Source organism: Carassius auratus, chromosome 11, assembly GCF_003368295.1.
Source record: "Carassius auratus strain Wakin chromosome 11, ASM336829v1, whole genome shotgun sequence".
NCBI lineage: Eukaryota > Metazoa > Chordata > Actinopteri > Cypriniformes > Cyprinidae > Carassius > Carassius auratus.
Window position 1 is genome coordinate 17,179,920 of NC_039253.1, and position 19,270 is coordinate 17,199,189.

Genomic DNA, 19,270 nt, shown 5'->3' on the forward strand with positions numbered 1-19,270 from the left:
AAACATCATGATTCAATATTTCAATAGGCTGTCGGGATTGTGCAGAGTAAACTAATTTGGAGCCGTGCTTGAGTGCTCGGCGAATGTTGGACAGGGAGAAAGAGAGACGGAGAGAGATGCAACGGAAATAAAAAGTGATAACAATGGATAAACTCTCTGAAGATGTGTGTGTGTGTTTGATGAACCTCTGCAAAAAGATCTCCTGATATGCATTGTTCGTCTGTCTATTGAATAATTTTAAGCACCACTTGACTTAATGATAATCATAAAACCTGTTCTTTGAAACATTGTTTTGTGCATAGAAGGTTGAAATATCTTTTCACTAGCTATTTTTGACTTTGTTTTGAAGAACTAGACTGGAGCCACATATACTAAATTGTGAAATGTGGATTATTTTTTTTATCAAAGAATACTGCAAAAAAAATATCATGGCTACCACAAAAAAAAAAAAAATAAATAAATAAATAAATAACATTGGTAATTATAATGATTACTGAAGGATCATGTGATACTGAAGACTGGAGTAATGACTGCTGAAAATTCTATTTTGCCATCACAGAAATAAATTGCGTTTAAAAATAGATTACAGTGGAAAAGTAATAAGTGATTGTAATAAATAACAGTAATTACTGTATTTACTATATGTTACATGCAGCCATTAGAGACTTCAAAAACACTTAAAAACTCATACCAACCCCAAACTTTTAAATGTTAGTCTATAGATTTAGTGTGCGTTTTTCAGTAATTCTCCACATTTTCCAGGTGGTTCTGAACACCTTTAGAATGCAGAACCAGAGTGGGACGTTCTATAATAACTCTGCTTCTTCTGCTCCTCTGATTGGCAGAGATCCGAGCCCAGTTGGTGGAGCAGCTTAAGTGTTTGGACCAGCAATGCGAGCTCCGCGTGCAGCTCCTGCAAGACCTGCAGGACTTCTTCCGCAAGAAGGCGGAGATCGAGATGGACTACTCCCGCAACCTAGAGAAACTTGCCGAGAGGTTCCTGGCCAAGACTCGCTACACAAAGGACCCTCAATTCAAGTAAGAGAACATTTGGCCGTGTTTCCAGCTGATGCATCATAGTCCTGTGAACCGTGCCATTACCTGGGCACCGTTTGAAATCAATAAGTTTATTTTTTCTCTTCTCACACACTCTTCTGATTACATTAGTGCTGTTTTGCAGTGAATGTTGAGACGGTTGAGTAAACTCTCACCAAGTCTCTTCAAGATAATTTCATTAAAATCTTTGGTAAGAACTCATAACTATCATATTTTAGCGTGCAGGCTTAAACAGAGTCTCCTTATTTGTCAGAATGATGATGAATCAGCTTTTTACGATGTAAATACAGTTTTACAGTCTTTTCAGGCTTACACAAGACCCGCTGTTATATAAAAGGCTCGTCTCATATCTCTGATGAGATAGCAGCAGGGATTTTGATCGTGGAATAAAGTAAAAAAAAAATCTTCAAAGTCCTTGGTTCTGCTCCAGTGACCCATATTTGATCCTGATTCTGTAGAGTTATTATGCCGTATTATGAAGAAAAAGCTGGTGTAATGTTAAGAAAAGCAAGTAAAGTGGAGCATTTATGTTCTTACTCAAGCTATAAATGCTTATATCATCCTGTCTGATTGACTGCATTAGCTAATAATGCTCATTTTATTGTTTAGCATGAAACAAAACAAGCTTTGAATGGTCTAATGTCATTTTTATACATAGGGCTAGACTTTGAACAGGCTTTTTAAAGCTTAGTTGTGTTGAAAGGCAAGTGGCAATTATGCTGAAGCCCTGGCATTAAATGAATGCAGGTTTTCCTGATACTTACTAGCGAGCTTTGAGAATGATGCAGTCTCATAGCAGTCATTATGACAGGATACGCTGTCGAAGAGCCTATTAATCAGTGTTATATACTGTCTAAACGGATCTCTGTGGTCTGATGCTTGGATCCTGTTGGATTCAGGTTGATCCTGTGAGGATGTGGTAACCTCATCCTAAAAGAATAACAAAGAAAAGCTTAAATACCAACTAAAAGTTAAAATTTAAAGTGTACTTCCTTGCCCTGGCTTATGTGTGAATTATGACACAGTCTGTATGTCTTGATAACTGAAGCAGTATTTGATGAAAACCTTTATGACTGTAACAATAATGTCTTTTCAATCTCTATCAAGCAAAAATTTTGCTTGCGTTAACATTTATCAAGGTGCTTTTGTAACTCCCAACGGCCTGTATTTGCAGTGACACATTGTCATCCTTTTATTCTTGCTGTGTAAATAGGTCGGACTGGATTGGAGTTGTTTTCCAGGGTCTAGTATGCGCACCTTGACAGGTTTCTTTCTGGCAGTTGTGCCCCAGGCACTGTTTTGACAAAGGGGATATCCAGTGCTTGAACTTTTCCTTTATTTCATTGTTTCTTTCATTTTCCACCTTGTCATGTGCTTCTCTTTACTCCTTCCCTCTTTCACTCTCTGTCTTTTCACGTTATTTTGCTCTTTGTATTTGCACTTGCCTTTTTTCGGTTCCTAATATAATGGTTTGAGTGCTAGAGGCTGGGTCTGGGGAAAGTCAACATACGGCTGGCTCTCTGACAGCTTCTAGAAATAATCAATAGATAGCACTATTTTTTTGAGAGCAGTTTTGTGTGACCGCTCTGTACCCAGACCATGGTGCACATGAGACCCCTGTGTACCTTACACCCTGGGTGTAAAAAATGAGTTAATGAAGTAAAATGAAGTAAAAAATAAAATGTATTAATATTAATCAATAATAATAATTATAATAGAGAGATTATATTTATGTTGATTTGAACAATTATCTAAATAAAAAAACTAATTTTATGTTAACAAATGTTCCTGAAAAATATAGAAATATTGAAATAATAAGCAAACAGTAATAATTAATTATGATCAATATCAATAATTTAAATCAATAAGAAGAAGAAAAATGTATTTGAACTTATCTACATTTAAATGAAACAAGTGTATAAAAAAATTCATAATAATGGATGGATGGATGGAAACAAACGCGTGAAGAAGAAGAAAATGTCATATTTTAGGATACTGCCTTATGATTTTTCTAAGTTTAAGCATTAAGAAACTTCTCCATCATGTATTTTTGGCTCTCTTTTGCTTGCATTTCCTCTCTGAGAACTCGTTTCTTCATTTTAACATGATTTCTTGTGCTTTTCTGTTTATTTCCTCATATTTCTTACTTTTCTGCTTATACTAGACTTTCAATGTGCTAATTTTTTTCGGATACCGCTGGGAATATGGGCGGGAGCAGGATATAACATCAGGCACCAAGGTTTCCCTTCAGTCACAACATGGATTCTGATGTGCTTGTACTGTGTTTTTTTCGTCAGCGTCGAAAGCATCTTATTGTATTGTACTCTCTGTCTCTTTCTCTCTATATAAATATATACACACTAAGCAATAAAAAAATAATAAAATGTGTTATCTGTTCCTGTTTCCACTGACACTGCGAACCATGCAGCTTCCTTTTTTATTTTATTTTTATAATCCTTTAAAGATGTATTATATAAAATAGGACGCTGTGCTATGGCTAAAATTTCCGCTTCCTTAATTTTTGAATTTCTGTGCTGAGAAGTCACAAAGTGACGTATCGATCTTCTACTGGTCCCACGTCTTCACGTGATGCCAATTCGCAGGTCAGAGTTCACCAAACTGAACTTTGGAACGGAGCAAAATGCGATTTTTTTTCTTTTCTTGCATTTCCGGTCTGACACATTTGCGTGCGTATGAATGGAAGTCAACGAAATAAAAAGTGCAGTGTGACCGCCCCCTTAGGCCCGCATTATACAATCACAATCTTATCCAGTCTAAATACTAATCAGTCTAAATACCCTGCCCTCCGTGGGTCCCTTCAGCCCTTGGAATCCAGCTCTGACATCTGTATGTTTAACAGGCAAAAGGCAACATCTGGTACAGTGATGCCATAAAGGAATGCAAGGTATTTTCCAGTCCCTCTCTTCAAGAAGAACGTAGCTGTCGGTGAGGCCCGACCTACAAACTGAGGGGCATCTATGGAGACCCCTGATAATATACTGTTTATGTTCTTACAGGGTAGAGTTCAGCTCAATGCCTTCCATTCTACCATTTAAGGGTTCAAAGGCTCCTCTATGTGTGGTATGACAGTGTGCGTCACTTCTTCAGGAAGCCAGCAGGAGGCCCGATGACGAGTTGCCAGACAATGAATGGACAGCATGGTTAAGAAACACGAAGTCTACAATGCTAACACACAATGGTACTGACCAAATTTCTAGCGTGCCTGATTTTCTACAATGGATTGAGTTGATACAAAGAAGCAACTGACACTCACCACAACGTCTGGACACATGACAAATAAGAAGGGTGGTGGTTACACTGGTGCCACAGAGGAGCCGTGATGTGTCATATGCTTAATGGTCCACTCTGCTGATCCAAGATTACACTACAAACCAGTTCTCAACTTTTCCCCCCTAGTGGTTATGGTCAATGCTGGTTTCGTCATTTCAAAGTTTTTAAAACGTTGTCATATGGTGTTTCACCACTTCCTAATGTCTTGAATTTCATAGTCTACCATTTTAGTCCAGGGTTATCAAATCCTGCACAAACAGGCCCACCTTCCTGCAAAGTGTAGCTCCAACCTGATTGGTCGGAGCAAGATGGCGATGTACCTTTTCTACAGCAAGATTTTTCAATATTTCTTTAAAATGATGTATAAAGAGTATGCAGGAGGTGCTTTTTTGAATGTATGAAGGTTTTATATATATTTCATCTTATATTGTACATTCAGCTCAGCTGGTTTTATTCGACATTTATTTTTATTTATGTAATTTAGTCTTACAAATTTACCGTCAACTACAGAAATCAATACATTTACTGACACTGGACTTCCACATACAAGTGTCATAATGTTGTCTGTTCTGCAGTATCCTGTCTCATGATAACTCCCGGCCCATTTGTGAGGAGCTCAGGGTTAGTTGACTAGAGGAAGTGAGTCCGTCTGTTCTCGTGTGTTTGCCTGTTCTTCATAAGTGTGTGACAGTAAGAGAAAGCAGGCAAGGCAAGTTTCATTTCCTCTCCAGTCTGACTAGCTTGACTGATGTCTTCCCAACATCATGTCTGAACAGAAACTAAAGTCTTGTAAAACACTTCTCACTTGAGTGAAAAAATTCCCCTCAACGCCTTCTCATGTACCTTCCAAGCGATATTGAATGAATGGGTCACTCTTCACAGTTTACAGCAGACTCTGGTGTTAGTATATTGCCAAGCTAATGACTCTATGCATGTATTGAAAGAAATGTAGTAAAATATATATATATGTATTATTACAATCTACCATAAATGTTTTGTAATTTAATGTGTTTTAAAATGCAATGCATTCCTGTGATGGCAAAGTTGAATTTCCACCAGCAATTTATTGCATTCTTGCTATTTATTGCATTTATTTCTCCTCATAGTCCTTGTGTACATTCAGTACTTCTCGTTTTGCTTTGTGAAGTCATTTCATCAATCAATTCCCATCATTTTACTACAACCAATTGCCAAGAATTATTTCTTCATATTCTTCATCTCTTAAAATTCTACACATGCCGCCGTGTCACATCCCTGGTGTCATGTCACCTAGGAATGAGCTCTTCTTGGCTTTGCAGAGCATTCCTTTGGTGAAAGGCCGGTTCTGTCTGCGATGACCTTGCTGTTAATTGGGCAATTCCTCCATTCACGTGACCTCAGCTTTTTCATGGCCTTCTAGAAATGACCTGGAGCTCCCTTGTCTGAATGCCCATTGAAGAACCCTTTCCGGCAGCCAAGGGGCCATGCTAATCTCATCAACATCCCTTTGTTAATTGCTCGAGAGGAATTGAGTTTCTCCAAGGACTCCATCTTATGTGTTTAAGCATGTGTTTTGCTTCTTTGCATATGAAAAAGCAAATTAGTGTGTTTGGGAGGATGTTTCTCAGGGCTGTCAATGGCTCAGATTGGTTTTACTCATTCAACAAGCATTAAACTGTTGGTTTTACTTATTGTATTCTTATTTTTTTTCCATATAATTTGCTATTTGTGAAGATTTAAAGATTTGTTTTGTTAATATATTTGTGTCTTCTCATGTCCTTATGTTATACTGTAGTATGTCTTGCACCATGTGTCAGTTAATGGAGGCATTAACACTTTTGGCACACATGTCTGTTGTTTACCATCAGGAACTTGCCTTCTTTGAGTCCTTGTTGTGCAAGACCTTTATTTTTTCATTCACTTTTTGCTACATGCTCGAACCAGTTTCATTCTTCCTGTTTCCCAAGTGTTGTGCGATCATTGGCAGAGCAAACATCAAGATCTCATTCCACTCCTTACCTCAGCTGTAGCCTCCAAAACATCCAAAAACAATTATTTCTGCTACACTTTTTAACCGCTGTTCTTTGAATGGGGGTAAAGGGTGTCTGGGAAAGCTGGTGGAGAGAAACATTATTGGTGAGAGTGGATAGTGTTTTGAACACACTAGACTTATTTACTTCCAATAGTAGTTGAATTGTGACTGCTGCCTGTGTGCCGCTTGTTTTTATTCAGTAGGTCTGCATATTTAACTTTTTTACTAAGGTATCATTCTAACTAAAATATAAACTTTATTTGAAGATACTTATACTTGGGCTACAACTTGATTAATGGTCACAATGGCATTCCAATAGAGTCTGAAATTAGCATGTTGCTAAGATAAAAAAGACTTAAAGGGTCCATTCACCCAAAAATGTAAATTCTGTCATTAATTACTCACCCTCATGTCGTTCCAAACCTATAAGACCTTCGTTCATCTTCAAAACACTAACTTAGATATTTTTGATGAAATCCGAGAGCTTTCTGACCCTGTATAGACAACAGTACAACATTCCACCACCATTGTAGATGTAGATGTCCAGGGCCGGCGCAAGCTCAAATGCCGCTCTAGGCAGAGCACAATCGTGTCGCCCCCACCTCACATTCACAATTAGGGATCCTTAAGATGCATGTAAAAAAACTTTTTTTTAACTATGAAATTACACTAAAATAAAAACGTTCAAGCATGTTTTCAGAGTTTTTTTTTTTTTCATTCTGCAAAAAGGTGAAAAGGGACACAATGCAACAGCTGCGTATAATTTCAGTTTTATAGACTAATACATAGTGTACAGAATAAAACTAAACATATGCACACAACTCTTTAGCTCCCAAAACTGGAGGTTTCGATTTTTTTCTTGACTGATACACACATTCACAAACCTACATTTCAGAAGCGTGCGCGTAGGGCTTTCTCAGCGGCAAACACTTTGATTGCGTCCACGAGTTTAACTTGTACTTCGGAGATAATTTTTATCAGTTTAAGTTTTGAGAAACTGCGTTCTCCAGGTCTCACAGTGACAGGGAGAGTGAGAAGCACTCTAAATGCTACAAAAACATTTGGAAAATTGTTTTCCATCCCTTTTTCAGAGACGAATTTAAACGCATCCAGTGGTTTAGATCCAGCAACCAGGCGTCTGCCCAAAGCAGACAGCTCTTCAAACAATTCATGCCCATCAACATACCGCGAGTCTCCATGAGTCAGGGCCTTTTCCAGTCCTAAGCAATCGCGAAGAACTATTGTATTCTTCTTTTCTTTGAGAAATGCGATGTCATGTAAAAAATCCAAATACGTGCCCATGGTCTCTAAGCAGCGAAAAGCGCTCTTCCACGGAGGCGATTACTAATGACCAGATAATTTTATTAATTTTGACATTTTTGAATATACATTAAAGTATTTTGCATGCATATATAGACCTACTAATAGGGCGCTGCCGGGCGGGAATTTTTATTCGAAATGTAAAATTCGAAATGTTTTTTTTAATTTATTTATAGCTACTAAAAAAATTCTGTTGAAGTGCCATAATTGTAACCTATGTGAAACAAATAAATAAATTAATAATTATCTCTCTCTCTCTCGCTCTCTCTCGCCTTCTCTCTCTCTCCCCTTCTCTCTCTCCTCTCTCTCTCGCCTTCTCTCTCTCTCTCTCTCTCTCTCTCGCCTTCTCTCTCTCTTGCTGCGTTGGCTGAGCTGCCGCCCTAGGCGGCTGCCTAGTTCTCCTATAGGCACGCGCCGGCCCTGTAGATGTCCTTACTACCTTTCTGGGCCTTGAACGTTGTGGTTGCGTTGCTGTCTATGGAGAGTCAGAAAGCTCTCACATTTCATCAAAAAATATCTACATTTTTGTTCAGAAGATGAATGAAGTCTTTGAAGGAAATTTTTGGGTGAAATATCTTTTAAACACAACAGTCAGCATTGGTTTGTTACAATTTACAAGAACAAAACATTTTAAATGTTAAATAAATAATAAGGAATATATACCTGAACAATATTAGAACACTTTCCTTTGCAAAAATTAGTAATGCTTGAGGATCCCATTACGCTTACGATATGAATCCCTTTTGCTGACCTTTATCATCTTTAGAAATAACCTGATGTTTGATGAAGACAGTATATTTGGTCTTTTTATTCTGATCCCATCATCAAAAGAGCTACATGGGGACCGAAGAAGTGAGATGTGCCCATTCCTTTCCACAACGCTGACAGATGTTGAGCAGGAGAACAGGCTGTGATGTACCTCCACTGAGCCCCCTGCTGAGCTCTGAATGCTGGCTGATTTCCCCTCGCTTTGAACTCGTTGGGAGGAGTGTCTGTCTGAAGTCTTGTCGGCAGGCGAAGCCAGAGGGAACGTCCTGTACAAAGAGACAGGATCCCTGTCGAGTGATATGATTAATCCAACGTGCTCTTCAGCACGGACGACTGGTGTGAGACAAGTGTTAATACACATCTGTACATCACTTGAGATTTATTAGACTCAGACTACTTCAGGACATCAGCAGTGCTTGGTTTCAGCCCAGAATATGTTTTTGTTTTTATATTATTATCATTTTTTAAATATGCTGAAATGGGTTCAGATGATGCTGATGTCCTGCTATGATTTGTGCAGCATAAAGTGGGTCTGATTTTTCAAAGGTAGCTAGGTATAGTGTGCTTTGGAAATAAAATGCTTTTGGTCATGTACCTTAAAAATAGCATGGTTTTTGGGCATGCACTTTTAAAATGATTTGGATATGTTCACTATAGTTCAAAAGTGGAAGTCTTCTATCCTAACCAAGGCAACATATATTTGATAAAAATACTGTATAGTAAAAACTGTGAAAAATTATTGCAAGTTTAAAAAAAAAGTGTTTTATTTAAAAATATTTTAAAATCGAATTCATTCATGCGATGCAAAGCAGAATTTTCTGCAACCATTCAGTGTCACATGATCCTTCAGTAAGCAAGTGCTCAAAAACATTTCTTATTATTTGTAATATTGAAAACAGTGCTTATTTAATAGAGCTGTTTAATATAAAAAAAAGTGTTTAACTAGAAATGTTTTGCAACATTTTAATGGTCTTTACCGTCTCTTTTGATGAGTTTAATACGTCCTTTCTTAATAAATTAATTAGTTTCTTTCAAACTTTAGTGTATGTCATTATATCTGTTTGATACACCCTGTGGAAGTGTTTTTTTAACGAGTTTCAGTGTTTCTAAAATGAGCGAGGAAATGGAGTTTACCTCAACACTTATGCCTTTGCAGGTCTCAAGTTGTTTAGGCCTTAAATGTACACGTTTGCATACCACTGATGGATAGAGGTGTTGTTTGTTTGGGTAGATGTGATGAACGTTTTAGTTCTCACAGATGCTTTGCACTACAGTTAACAGCAGGACCAAGGTCATGTGTTAGCGGTTCCTCTGTAAACAGACGGTCTGTAAAACATTAACAGACAGCCGGATGCTTTCTGTGGGTTCTTTAGATCCATTCCTTCCTGATTCTACCCTCTCTGTGGACATTTCAGACCGTCTGGTCAGAAGAAACATCAGGTTCTGCCCAACCCGTTCAGAGGCATTTAAGCAGCAGGGAACGGGTCCCACCTCATGTGCTTCTACGGGACCCTCAGCATCAGCTGTCTCCTCTGGCATGTACAGGCCGCTGAGTCCATACTTCCAGCATATGATCAGAGTAATGCAGGGCTTAACAGAATTCCTCTTTGGCGTGACATCCATTGTTCTGTAATCCTTGAGTGAACTTTACATATAGGGCAACAGGTTTGTCAGGACGGGTCTATATCCATGCGTACCCTTCTAAACTATACCAGGACTGTAGGAGTTTGGAGTAACATTTAATATCCTAGGCTCATTCCCTATCAGAGCAGGAGTCCAGAGGGCTTTTTTGAGCTGATTTATTTGTAATGATGATGTCTGTGTCTCAAAGGCTGTTCACAGTGATTTGTAGCGACAAAGCAATCCGAAGTCATTAGTTGTTTAAATGACTGATGACTGATGGCGATGAGACTTTCTGCATATTAATTTATAGTCATCTTCAGGAAACGTAATGGCCCAAAACTGCAATATAAATCTCATAATAGTGTACATTTAATAACCAACAAGATCATTTCTGATGGATTATTGATATATTACTGAAAACTGTGTGCTTGTATGTCTATAATAATGTGATATAATGATTCATTTGCATTATCAAAAATGTTTATGAATGTTTATGCCCTGGTTTTCTGTATAAAAATTGTGTGGGGAAACACAACACCATTATTATTTAACAATTAATTTAGAATTTACTCCTTATATTAAATGTTTTAAATCTATTTGGCTTGAAATTATTTGCCCGGATCATTTAGTTATGTTCAAATGATTCCTCTGAATATTTCTGATTATGTATTGTGATTGAATTGTTTGTCAGTTGTTTTGCAGCTATTTTGCAACTACTGCAAAAAATAAATGTGTTTTTTCTTTACTCTTCTCTGCAGGAAAGAGCAAAATGTCCTGTCTCCAGTCAACTGCTGGAACCTTCTCTTGGCTCAGGTGAAGCGAGAGAGTCGAGACCACGCCACTCTTAGCGATCTCTACCTCAACAACATCATCCCACGCTTCGTCCAGGTCAGCGAGGACTCAGGACGCCTCTTCAAAAAGGTGACATTCGTCTTTGCATACCAGTCGATTTCTCTTTTAAAGACTCTGTAGTGCTCATTGGGTTTAAGACCTAGTTTTTTATTGGCTTCTCAGTTCAATTGATCATCTCTCTCTACTCACTGACGTGCCAGTTTTGAATTAATTTGACTTTTTTTGCTTTGATTTATTATTGTAATAATTATTAAATTTTATGTCTAATATATGATCAAATTTGTCTATATTTATCTTAATTGGGGATAGTAAAATGAATGTGTTAACAGTTTGGTTCATAACATATCTTCTGTGGGTTCTTATGCATGTTTATGCTCATTAAAGTTGATAGTGAGATTATTAGAATCTTAAATCTCAAGCAAACAGCTTGATCAAACAGCCGATAGATGCAATAAAGCAGCCAGCCTTTGGGGTCTCATTCCTCTTGGCTTGTCTAGACTGGTTAGACAGGCAGGAATTCAGGTCGCTCACTATCTAGACCCAGAGATGCTTTCTTATCAACACATTTTCAGAGTACATTGGTTATCCAGGTAAATCCTGTTCAATCTGGTCTGTTTAAGGTCAGAGGATGAAGGAAACTCCAAAAATGAAACATTCTGTAATCATTTACTCACCTTCTTCTTGTCTTAAACCTGTATAAATTTCTGTCTTCCGTTGAAACATAAAAGAAGGTATTTTGAAGAATGTGGTTGCCCAAGCAGATTTCCGTAGTATGGAAGAATTAGTATGGAGGTAAGTGGGGACCAGAAACCGTTCGGTTGAGAGAATCGAACTCGAGAGGTGAACTACAATTTAAAAGTCTCCCATCAATGCATCAGTTGAGCAGGGTGTTTTGATAATTTCGAATGTTTTTTTTTTTTTTTGATAAAACCTCTTGTGATATGGGCCTCAGCTATGCATAATTTAAGGTGTGCTGCAATTTTGTCTTCTAAACTTTTCTAAAAATTCCAAATCAAGAAAGGGCTATTTTTTTTCCTGAGCATATCTAGCGGCAAGAGACTCTCAGACCCCAATCAGCACTACTTTCTCTCCCGCTGTCTCTCTGTCTGTTCGGTTCCTATGAGAGAGGAAGAGATGAGCCTTCCTATCAACATTCTCGACAACTCTTTCTGTCTCTCTTTTTTATAGTTTAGCTCACCCGGCCCTTCGTTCTGCTGGAATATCGGTCGTTTAATTGAATGCTCCCGGCCGGCCTCTCTCTAGAGGCTTCCTAGGATTCGCTGAAGTCTGTGCAATTGGTCTTACCCGAGCGTCAACCTCCCGCTCTCTCTCGTGAAGCCAATAAGGAAGTGACTAAAACTGCAATTCATCGACTGGCCGCTTGAGGCTGGCTGCAAAAGGGAGTCGATCCCATTGACTCCCCATGTTTAAATGCTTTACAGTAGAAAAAAACATGTTTACAGCCTGGTTAAAAAATTATTTTGGTCTACATAGCTAATTTTGCCCTTCATGACAACTGTGAGGAGGGTGAATTTTTTATACAACGCTTCCGTTTAAATTATTAAGACTTAAAGTTCTGCATAATTAAGGGCGTGGCCACTTGAGTGACAGGTGGATTTTCGCTGCTGACACTGCCGTCGCACTAGGTGATCGTAGCTTCAGCAAGTAGCTCCTGCCTTTTTGCCCATTTTTGATTGTCCGGGAGAGTCTCGCGGTGATGCACTGCCAAGATGTCGACGGCCCGCTCTGCACACTTTAGGATTCAAAAACACACTTCAGGAGTCTACGGGTGACGTCACGGACACTACGTCCATGTTTTTATACAGTCTATGGTCTTACCCCACTTCCCAGTGCCACACACCTCCCACCTGTCTTAAAAGTGCTACGACATGCTGTAGAAAATTCTGCACTCTAGATGCAATATAATTATAATATAATGTGATATGTAATTAATTTAATTTTTACATTTAAACATATTTTCATGAGCAAGAATAAAAAGATTGTAAAGCAGTTTTCTACCTTATCAAATGTGGCAGCAAATAGTAGAGAGACACAATGTTTATGGAACAAAGTATCTTGATAAAAAAATACAGGAATATTATTATTACAATGACAAATTACTGTTTTCTATTTGAATATATTTTAGATGCCATCTAATGCTCACTTAAAGATAGTATTTACTAACACTAATCTTCAGCAAATGGAGATCAGTTTTTCATACTTTAATATTATGATGTATAAATTTAGCTGTACAGATTAAAACGATTGATATTAGTGTTTGATTTTTTTATATATTTGCTCATAACTTGTGGAATATCTGTCATTTATTACTGAAAATAATTATTGGAATATATTTGTAGGCCAGAATTTAAAATTGGTGCATAGACGTGTTTGGAAAACCTCTTTGGAGACTCAGTGCCACTAACACTGGCTTTGATCAAAATAAATTGAAAAGATTTCTCTTTACCAGGAAAACAGTAGACTGAAATATTGGCTGTGCTTTGGACACCAACTAACAAACATTATTCATGTTATGAACTGATGATTTTTCAAGCATGTCTCCGCAATGCATGATTTTGCAAGCATGTTTTATTGTTTTTTTGTTTTTTTTTTACATTAAGGCAAATGATTTTCATCAATTCAACTGCATGCTCTTGTTTATTGGGGGAATTAGTTTCGGAGGCGCAAAAACAATCATTGCTGATATCAACAATCCTTTGACATGTGACTAATGTTGAGTGCCAGTAAACCAATCCTTTCACACACAACCCAAAGTGATGCTTCTTTGACAGATTTGTTCAGCACCAAAATCTATCTCCTGCCAAGCTCACAGACAAACGTGTGATCTTTTTCATTTAACAAGTGCATCTCACGATTACGGCTCATAAATCCATGTCCTCCCATCCCAGTGCCTCACCCCTGTTCTCCAATAGATTTATAGGTCCTTCATGGAAAATCAATAATTTACTCCCATTTTTGGGGGCTCTTTTGTGTTGTCTTTGGAGTGTGTCTCCGAGCAGATGGAGGAAGGCAGCTCTGCCTGCTCCGACCGCACTCCTGAAGATCCATTGCACTGCGGGAATGTAATGCTGCTTGGAGGGGAAGTGTTAAGTGTCTCTGTGAGAGGCGGAGCAAGAGAGAGGAAGGAAAAGTGGAAAGAAGTAGCTTAGACCTAACACTCCTAATATAAAGAACAGGCTGAATAAATCCATCAAATGCTCCATATTGAACTGGTCTGAATTGGGCAAACCAGCAGGGCAGACTGGAGGCAGCACAAATGAACTTACAGATTTCAGCTGGGGAGACCATATGCTTCTGAACTATCTCCAACACATGACACGAAAATGTAATAGGACAACATTCTCATAAAAGTCTTTGGATGTTTGTTTGGAGGTATTTTTAGGCATTTCCACTGGAGAAATCTACTGGTCTGAGGTTGCTTCCAGTGATGTTATTCCTCCAGCGCTTTATAGCTTGAGAGGTTGTTTTGGGGTTTATGAATCCCGGGAACAAGAGCTCATATGTCTATGTGTGTCTTGCTAATTATGTGCGTTTGTGATTAAATTAAGAAAATATTATCAAAAGTTTTTCTTCAGTCTCCAGTCTGAAAAAATAGATTCACTTTCTAGTACTAATGCACTTCAATTTTTGAAAATTATCTTTTGAATATATGTACACAAAATGTGCCCTACTTCATGGCCATCACACACTTGACAAAAATAAACCAGATGTATAATTTTCTTTTTATGCCTTAATACAATAAAAGCTCATTATAGTAGTTTGTGGATGGAACTTCAACATTGTACAGCAGTATTATTTATATTTATATTTAAAATACATTTTAATATAAAAAAATTACATGCATAAATGACATGTTTTACATCATTGCAAATAAAAATGAAAATAATTTGAAAAATGTACCTAATTAGATTATTTATTTGTTTGAAATATATTTAAATCTATAGATTCTAAGAATCTTTATTTGTTAATATAGTGGGTTTTTTTTGTTAGTTTTTTGCTGTGTTTTAATGCCAAGTTATGAGCTCAATCAGCTTGACAAAATTCCTCAGACATGTTTAGAGAGGTGAAGTGAACATCTTTAGACAGGCAGTTTATTCTCGGCTCTAAATCTGGGTGTTCTTGTGCATTTTCACATATTACTCAGTCCACTGCCTCCAAATAAAACCCATCAGAGCTCCATTATGAATGACTTCCTAAAAGGGGATCTCCTATGGGACACCTCTCTACAGCCTACTCATCCATCTCAGCTTTTAAAGGGTTAAAATGAACTCTCAGTGTGACTTGATGATCACTGTCTGTGAAGATTGACAGATTGACTGTTTGTGAACACACTCTATTTCCTTCTTTCACCCTTAACTTCCCTCCTGCCTTTTACACCCATGCTCAAACTTCATCTCCTTTCAGCCTTGTGTTTCTTTTCTCTTCCATCATTTCCATCACTGCTCATCCTCAATAACTCAAGGGCTAATTGACATATGACCAAAAACAGCCCTAAAAAGAACCTTCAGAAACAGGAACACTCACTAAAATGTCAATGTGGGGAACAGGGAAGCAGTGACTGAGTCAAAGCCCTCGGTGAATGCTAGACATTTTCTTGGCCGGCTCCCAAGTTATCAGCCCACAGCGATTGAAGTTTGGACTTGAATTCGCAAGCACTTCATTTTCATGTCATGCTGTGCCTTCATTTCCGAATTTCCTCTTACAAGATCCAGCATCCACGAGAACAGCAAACCACCATTTCTATTTTACACAGAGTTTACCAGACCACTTTATTCCACAGTCTTTAAGAAGAAGTCTTATCAAGATGATAAGTAAGGTTTTCCAGTTTAAGTTCAGCTGGATACGTTTTTGACATTCATTGTGATTAACAATGAACTGAAATTCAATACTTTTGCATTGTCTGTACACTTCAGTTTTGTTGAACGGCTCAAACAGAAGTATAACCTTTAGACAATTGCGTAAGTTACTATTGTAACTGAACGAAGCAACACTAGTGACTTAAAGGGATAGTTCTCACATGATATTTGGGGTAGAATTTCCCTTTAAAGCTGAAGTAGGTAACTTTTGTAAAAATGTATTTGTGAAACCTGTCATTATGTCATGACAGTAGAATATGAGATAGATAATCCGTGAAAAAATCAAGCTCCTCTGGCTCCTCCCAGTGGTTCTATTGCCATTTGCAGAAATACATCGCTCCCGGTAAGAAACAACCAATCAGAGCTGCGGTCCATAACTTTTTTTTGTGTTCAAGATTTACAAAATGTATATAAGCGAGTACACCATGAATCCATTTTCCAAACCGTGTTTTTAGCCTGTCCTGAATCATTAGGGTACATCTATAATAATTGTTTATATTCTGACTATTTTAGATTGCTTCGGGGGTACCGCAGCGGAGTAACCCAGTACCGTTGTGATTCTTAATTGACATAAACAGAGAGAAGTAGTTCCGGCTACGATGTTCTTCCGCAAGACGCAAGCAGTTCTGTTTATTAACCGCTAGAGCGTCAAAAGTTTCCTACTGCAGCTTTAAAGTAAAAAATAAATTGATATTTAAGCCGATTTTATTTCCATAATATGACATATTTACAACTTGTGCGCCATTTAAAAACTCTTTGAACAGCCCTGTTTTTGATGTGCCCAAATGTCTGAATGGTTAATCCAGCCCAGTGTGCAGTGTTCCAGTATAATGTGACCATTTGGGCGAGATCGTATTGAGCTAAATGTGTTAGAGTAAGCTGGTGATGACATCCATTACTGAAAAAGCAGAAAACATCTCATCAGTTGAACAGTGACAGCTTCAGGGCTCACAGCCCAAAACAGATTATCAGTTGTTATAGAGAACAGGAAACTACTGTTAATCATGATCTACACCATTATTATTTTAGACTAATGTTTTTGTTTTCTTCTTTCTTACAGAGTAAAGAAGTGGGCCTCCAGCTGCAGGAGGATCTGATGAAGGTCCTCAATGAGTTGTACACGGTAAGATGCACAGCATAGTCAAGAGAACTTTATTTTCAGCACTAAATCTGAGGCTGTTGTCTTTATTCAGTTTTTCCATGTTTCATTATCTGTTTGTCACTTTCAGTTTTTCAAACAGAATGCGTGAATCCTCGGTTTCTTTCTTTTTATATCTTTGGTTCCTCTGCGTCAGCCTTCTGCACTGATGAGGCTTTGAGTCTCTGCTTCAGTCGAGTGGTTATTCTGGTCTCTCATGGTTGTAGTCCAATCAGTATTTTTGAGGCGTGGGGTTGGCTATAGTTACCTTTTCTTTTTTGTTGAAAATATTTTGAGAGCTTTTTGTCACTATTCCCCCATGTGTGGTTGTGTTACAGGGTGTGTGCGAAATGTAGTTTCCAAATGGCCTATAAGGAACCGTTTAATGTTTACGTGCCTTGAAATGGGTTTGTGTGTATGTGAACAAAACAATATCTTACCAGAAAGTCCATTTGATTCCTTATTAAGACAGGGGGTATGAACAAGTAGTGAATGATTTTAATTATGGTCGTCAGTCAGCAATGAATCTAACCTGCTGGTATGCGTGTAGCCTACCTGAGACACTAAAGCAGATATATTGCTTTTGCAGTGGCACAGAGGAACACTATGGAGTATAAGAGCTCTCCAAATGGTGATGATGCTTTTAGGATGGTAATACACAGCAACAGTTGTGGGGTCAAGCACAGACTCACTCATTACTTAATGCAGTCATAGAAGATTTTCTGATATTCCAGCTATGCTGTAATGTATGTTTTGCAGTTTTCATCAAGCATCAATCACTTTTTATATTCTGTTCTAATTATTTGCCACATAATATGCTATTTTTGAAATGGACAATATGAACAAGCTACGTTTCCACACATGAGGTCAGGACACTTTTCAGGAACAGGGTATGAATTAAGACCTGAAACTCTTTATGAAAACAAAGACATTGAACGAATGTATTTTTATGAACTAAAATAATAAACAAAGATTATCAAATGTGTAATTAAAGTGTAATAAGTGTATTGTTAATTTCTATAACTAATGTTAACAAATGACAGCTTATTGTAAAGTGTTTCAGGTGTTCAGTGACAATTTTATTTCAGGTGTAGTTTCAGTAATTTTAGTACCGTATTTTCCGGACTATAAGTCACACTTTTTTTCATAGTTTGGCGGGTCCTGCGACTTATAGTCAGGTGCGACTTATTTATCAAAATTAATTTGACATGAACCAAGAGAAATGAACCAATAGAAAACATTACTGTCTACAGTCACGAGAGGGCGCTCTATGCTGCTCAGTGCTCCCGTAGTCTACACTGAAAACAGAGCGCCCTCTCGTGGCTGTGACGGTAATGTTTTCTCTTGGTTCTAAATAAGTGCGTCTTATAGTCCAGTGTGACTTATATATGTTTTTTTCCTCAGCATGACGTATTTTTGCGACTTATACTCAGGTGTGACTTATAGTCCGAAAAATAGGGTAGTTTTTTTTTTTCATGTAATATTTACTTTATTTTACTTCATTTGTTAACTGTTCATTTATAGTCAACAATAAATGGAGATGAATGTTGATTGCTACCCTCTTGAAGACAAGCTAATTAAAATATTATATTACATTATGTTAAATTATATTGTTTAAATCAGATAGATCCATAAATTTGCTTGATAATTTTTTCACTTTACGATAAGATTGGTAAGAGGGTTGATTGCTTGAGCTAGATGAATACAGACCTAGACCTAAAAGAGTCTTTAATGCTATTTTGATACTGTGTTAATTTTAAGTGATGATTTATGTAACATATAATTATGTCACTATAACAATATGAGACTTGTGCCTTTGATACTTTATAAAAAATAGTGGAGAAGTTGGATACCAACATGTACCCTATTTTTGAAAAGTGGCTTATCGGGAACACCCTCAGTGGCATTATGATTACTGTTTTATTGACAGTATCCGTACCACCACAGAGACCCATGTTCCCCGGCAGTGCAGAAATTAGCAGTGGTACACTGAAAATTCAGGGATGATTCAGTGGATTGTAAGCCATGTTATTATCCAGCTGCGTTTAGGGAGTTCTGCTTTCTGATACACAGCATTGCTTAAGGCTTCCATGCATACATGCCTAGTGCCGCAGCGAAATAATCCTAATAATTTCATGCTTTTAATTTTACTGAGAGAAGAAATTCAATTAGAAATGCCCTTTGTGTTTGGCCACATATTTTTGTATTCCTCATTTTTGTGGGGGAGGAAGGAATAGTTTGGGGTTTCAGGGTGGGGTGTTCTGGGCTCAAATGTGGTAGGAGGGAGGACCCGTGATATTTGCTTTCTATGAATGGCGACTAGATTTCCCCCTT

At 37.7% G+C, this 19,270-nt stretch overlaps 1 protein-coding gene across 6 annotated transcripts in view; it reads left to right on the forward strand.

Moving 5' to 3' along the window:
* LOC113111230 (SLIT-ROBO Rho GTPase-activating protein 2-like) overlaps positions 1 to 19,270 on the forward strand; it is a 94,264-nt gene that overhangs the window by 46,378 nt on the left and 28,616 nt on the right. For all 6 annotated transcript variants that reach the window (XM_026275819.1, XM_026275822.1, XM_026275820.1 and 3 more), the window contains 3 exons: positions 846 to 1,038; positions 10,828 to 10,990; positions 16,859 to 16,921. In XM_026275819.1, coding sequence (XP_026131604.1) covers positions 846 to 1,038; positions 10,828 to 10,990; positions 16,859 to 16,921 — 419 coding nt within the window. The remainder of the gene's footprint in view (positions 1 to 845; positions 1,039 to 10,827; positions 10,991 to 16,858; positions 16,922 to 19,270) is intronic.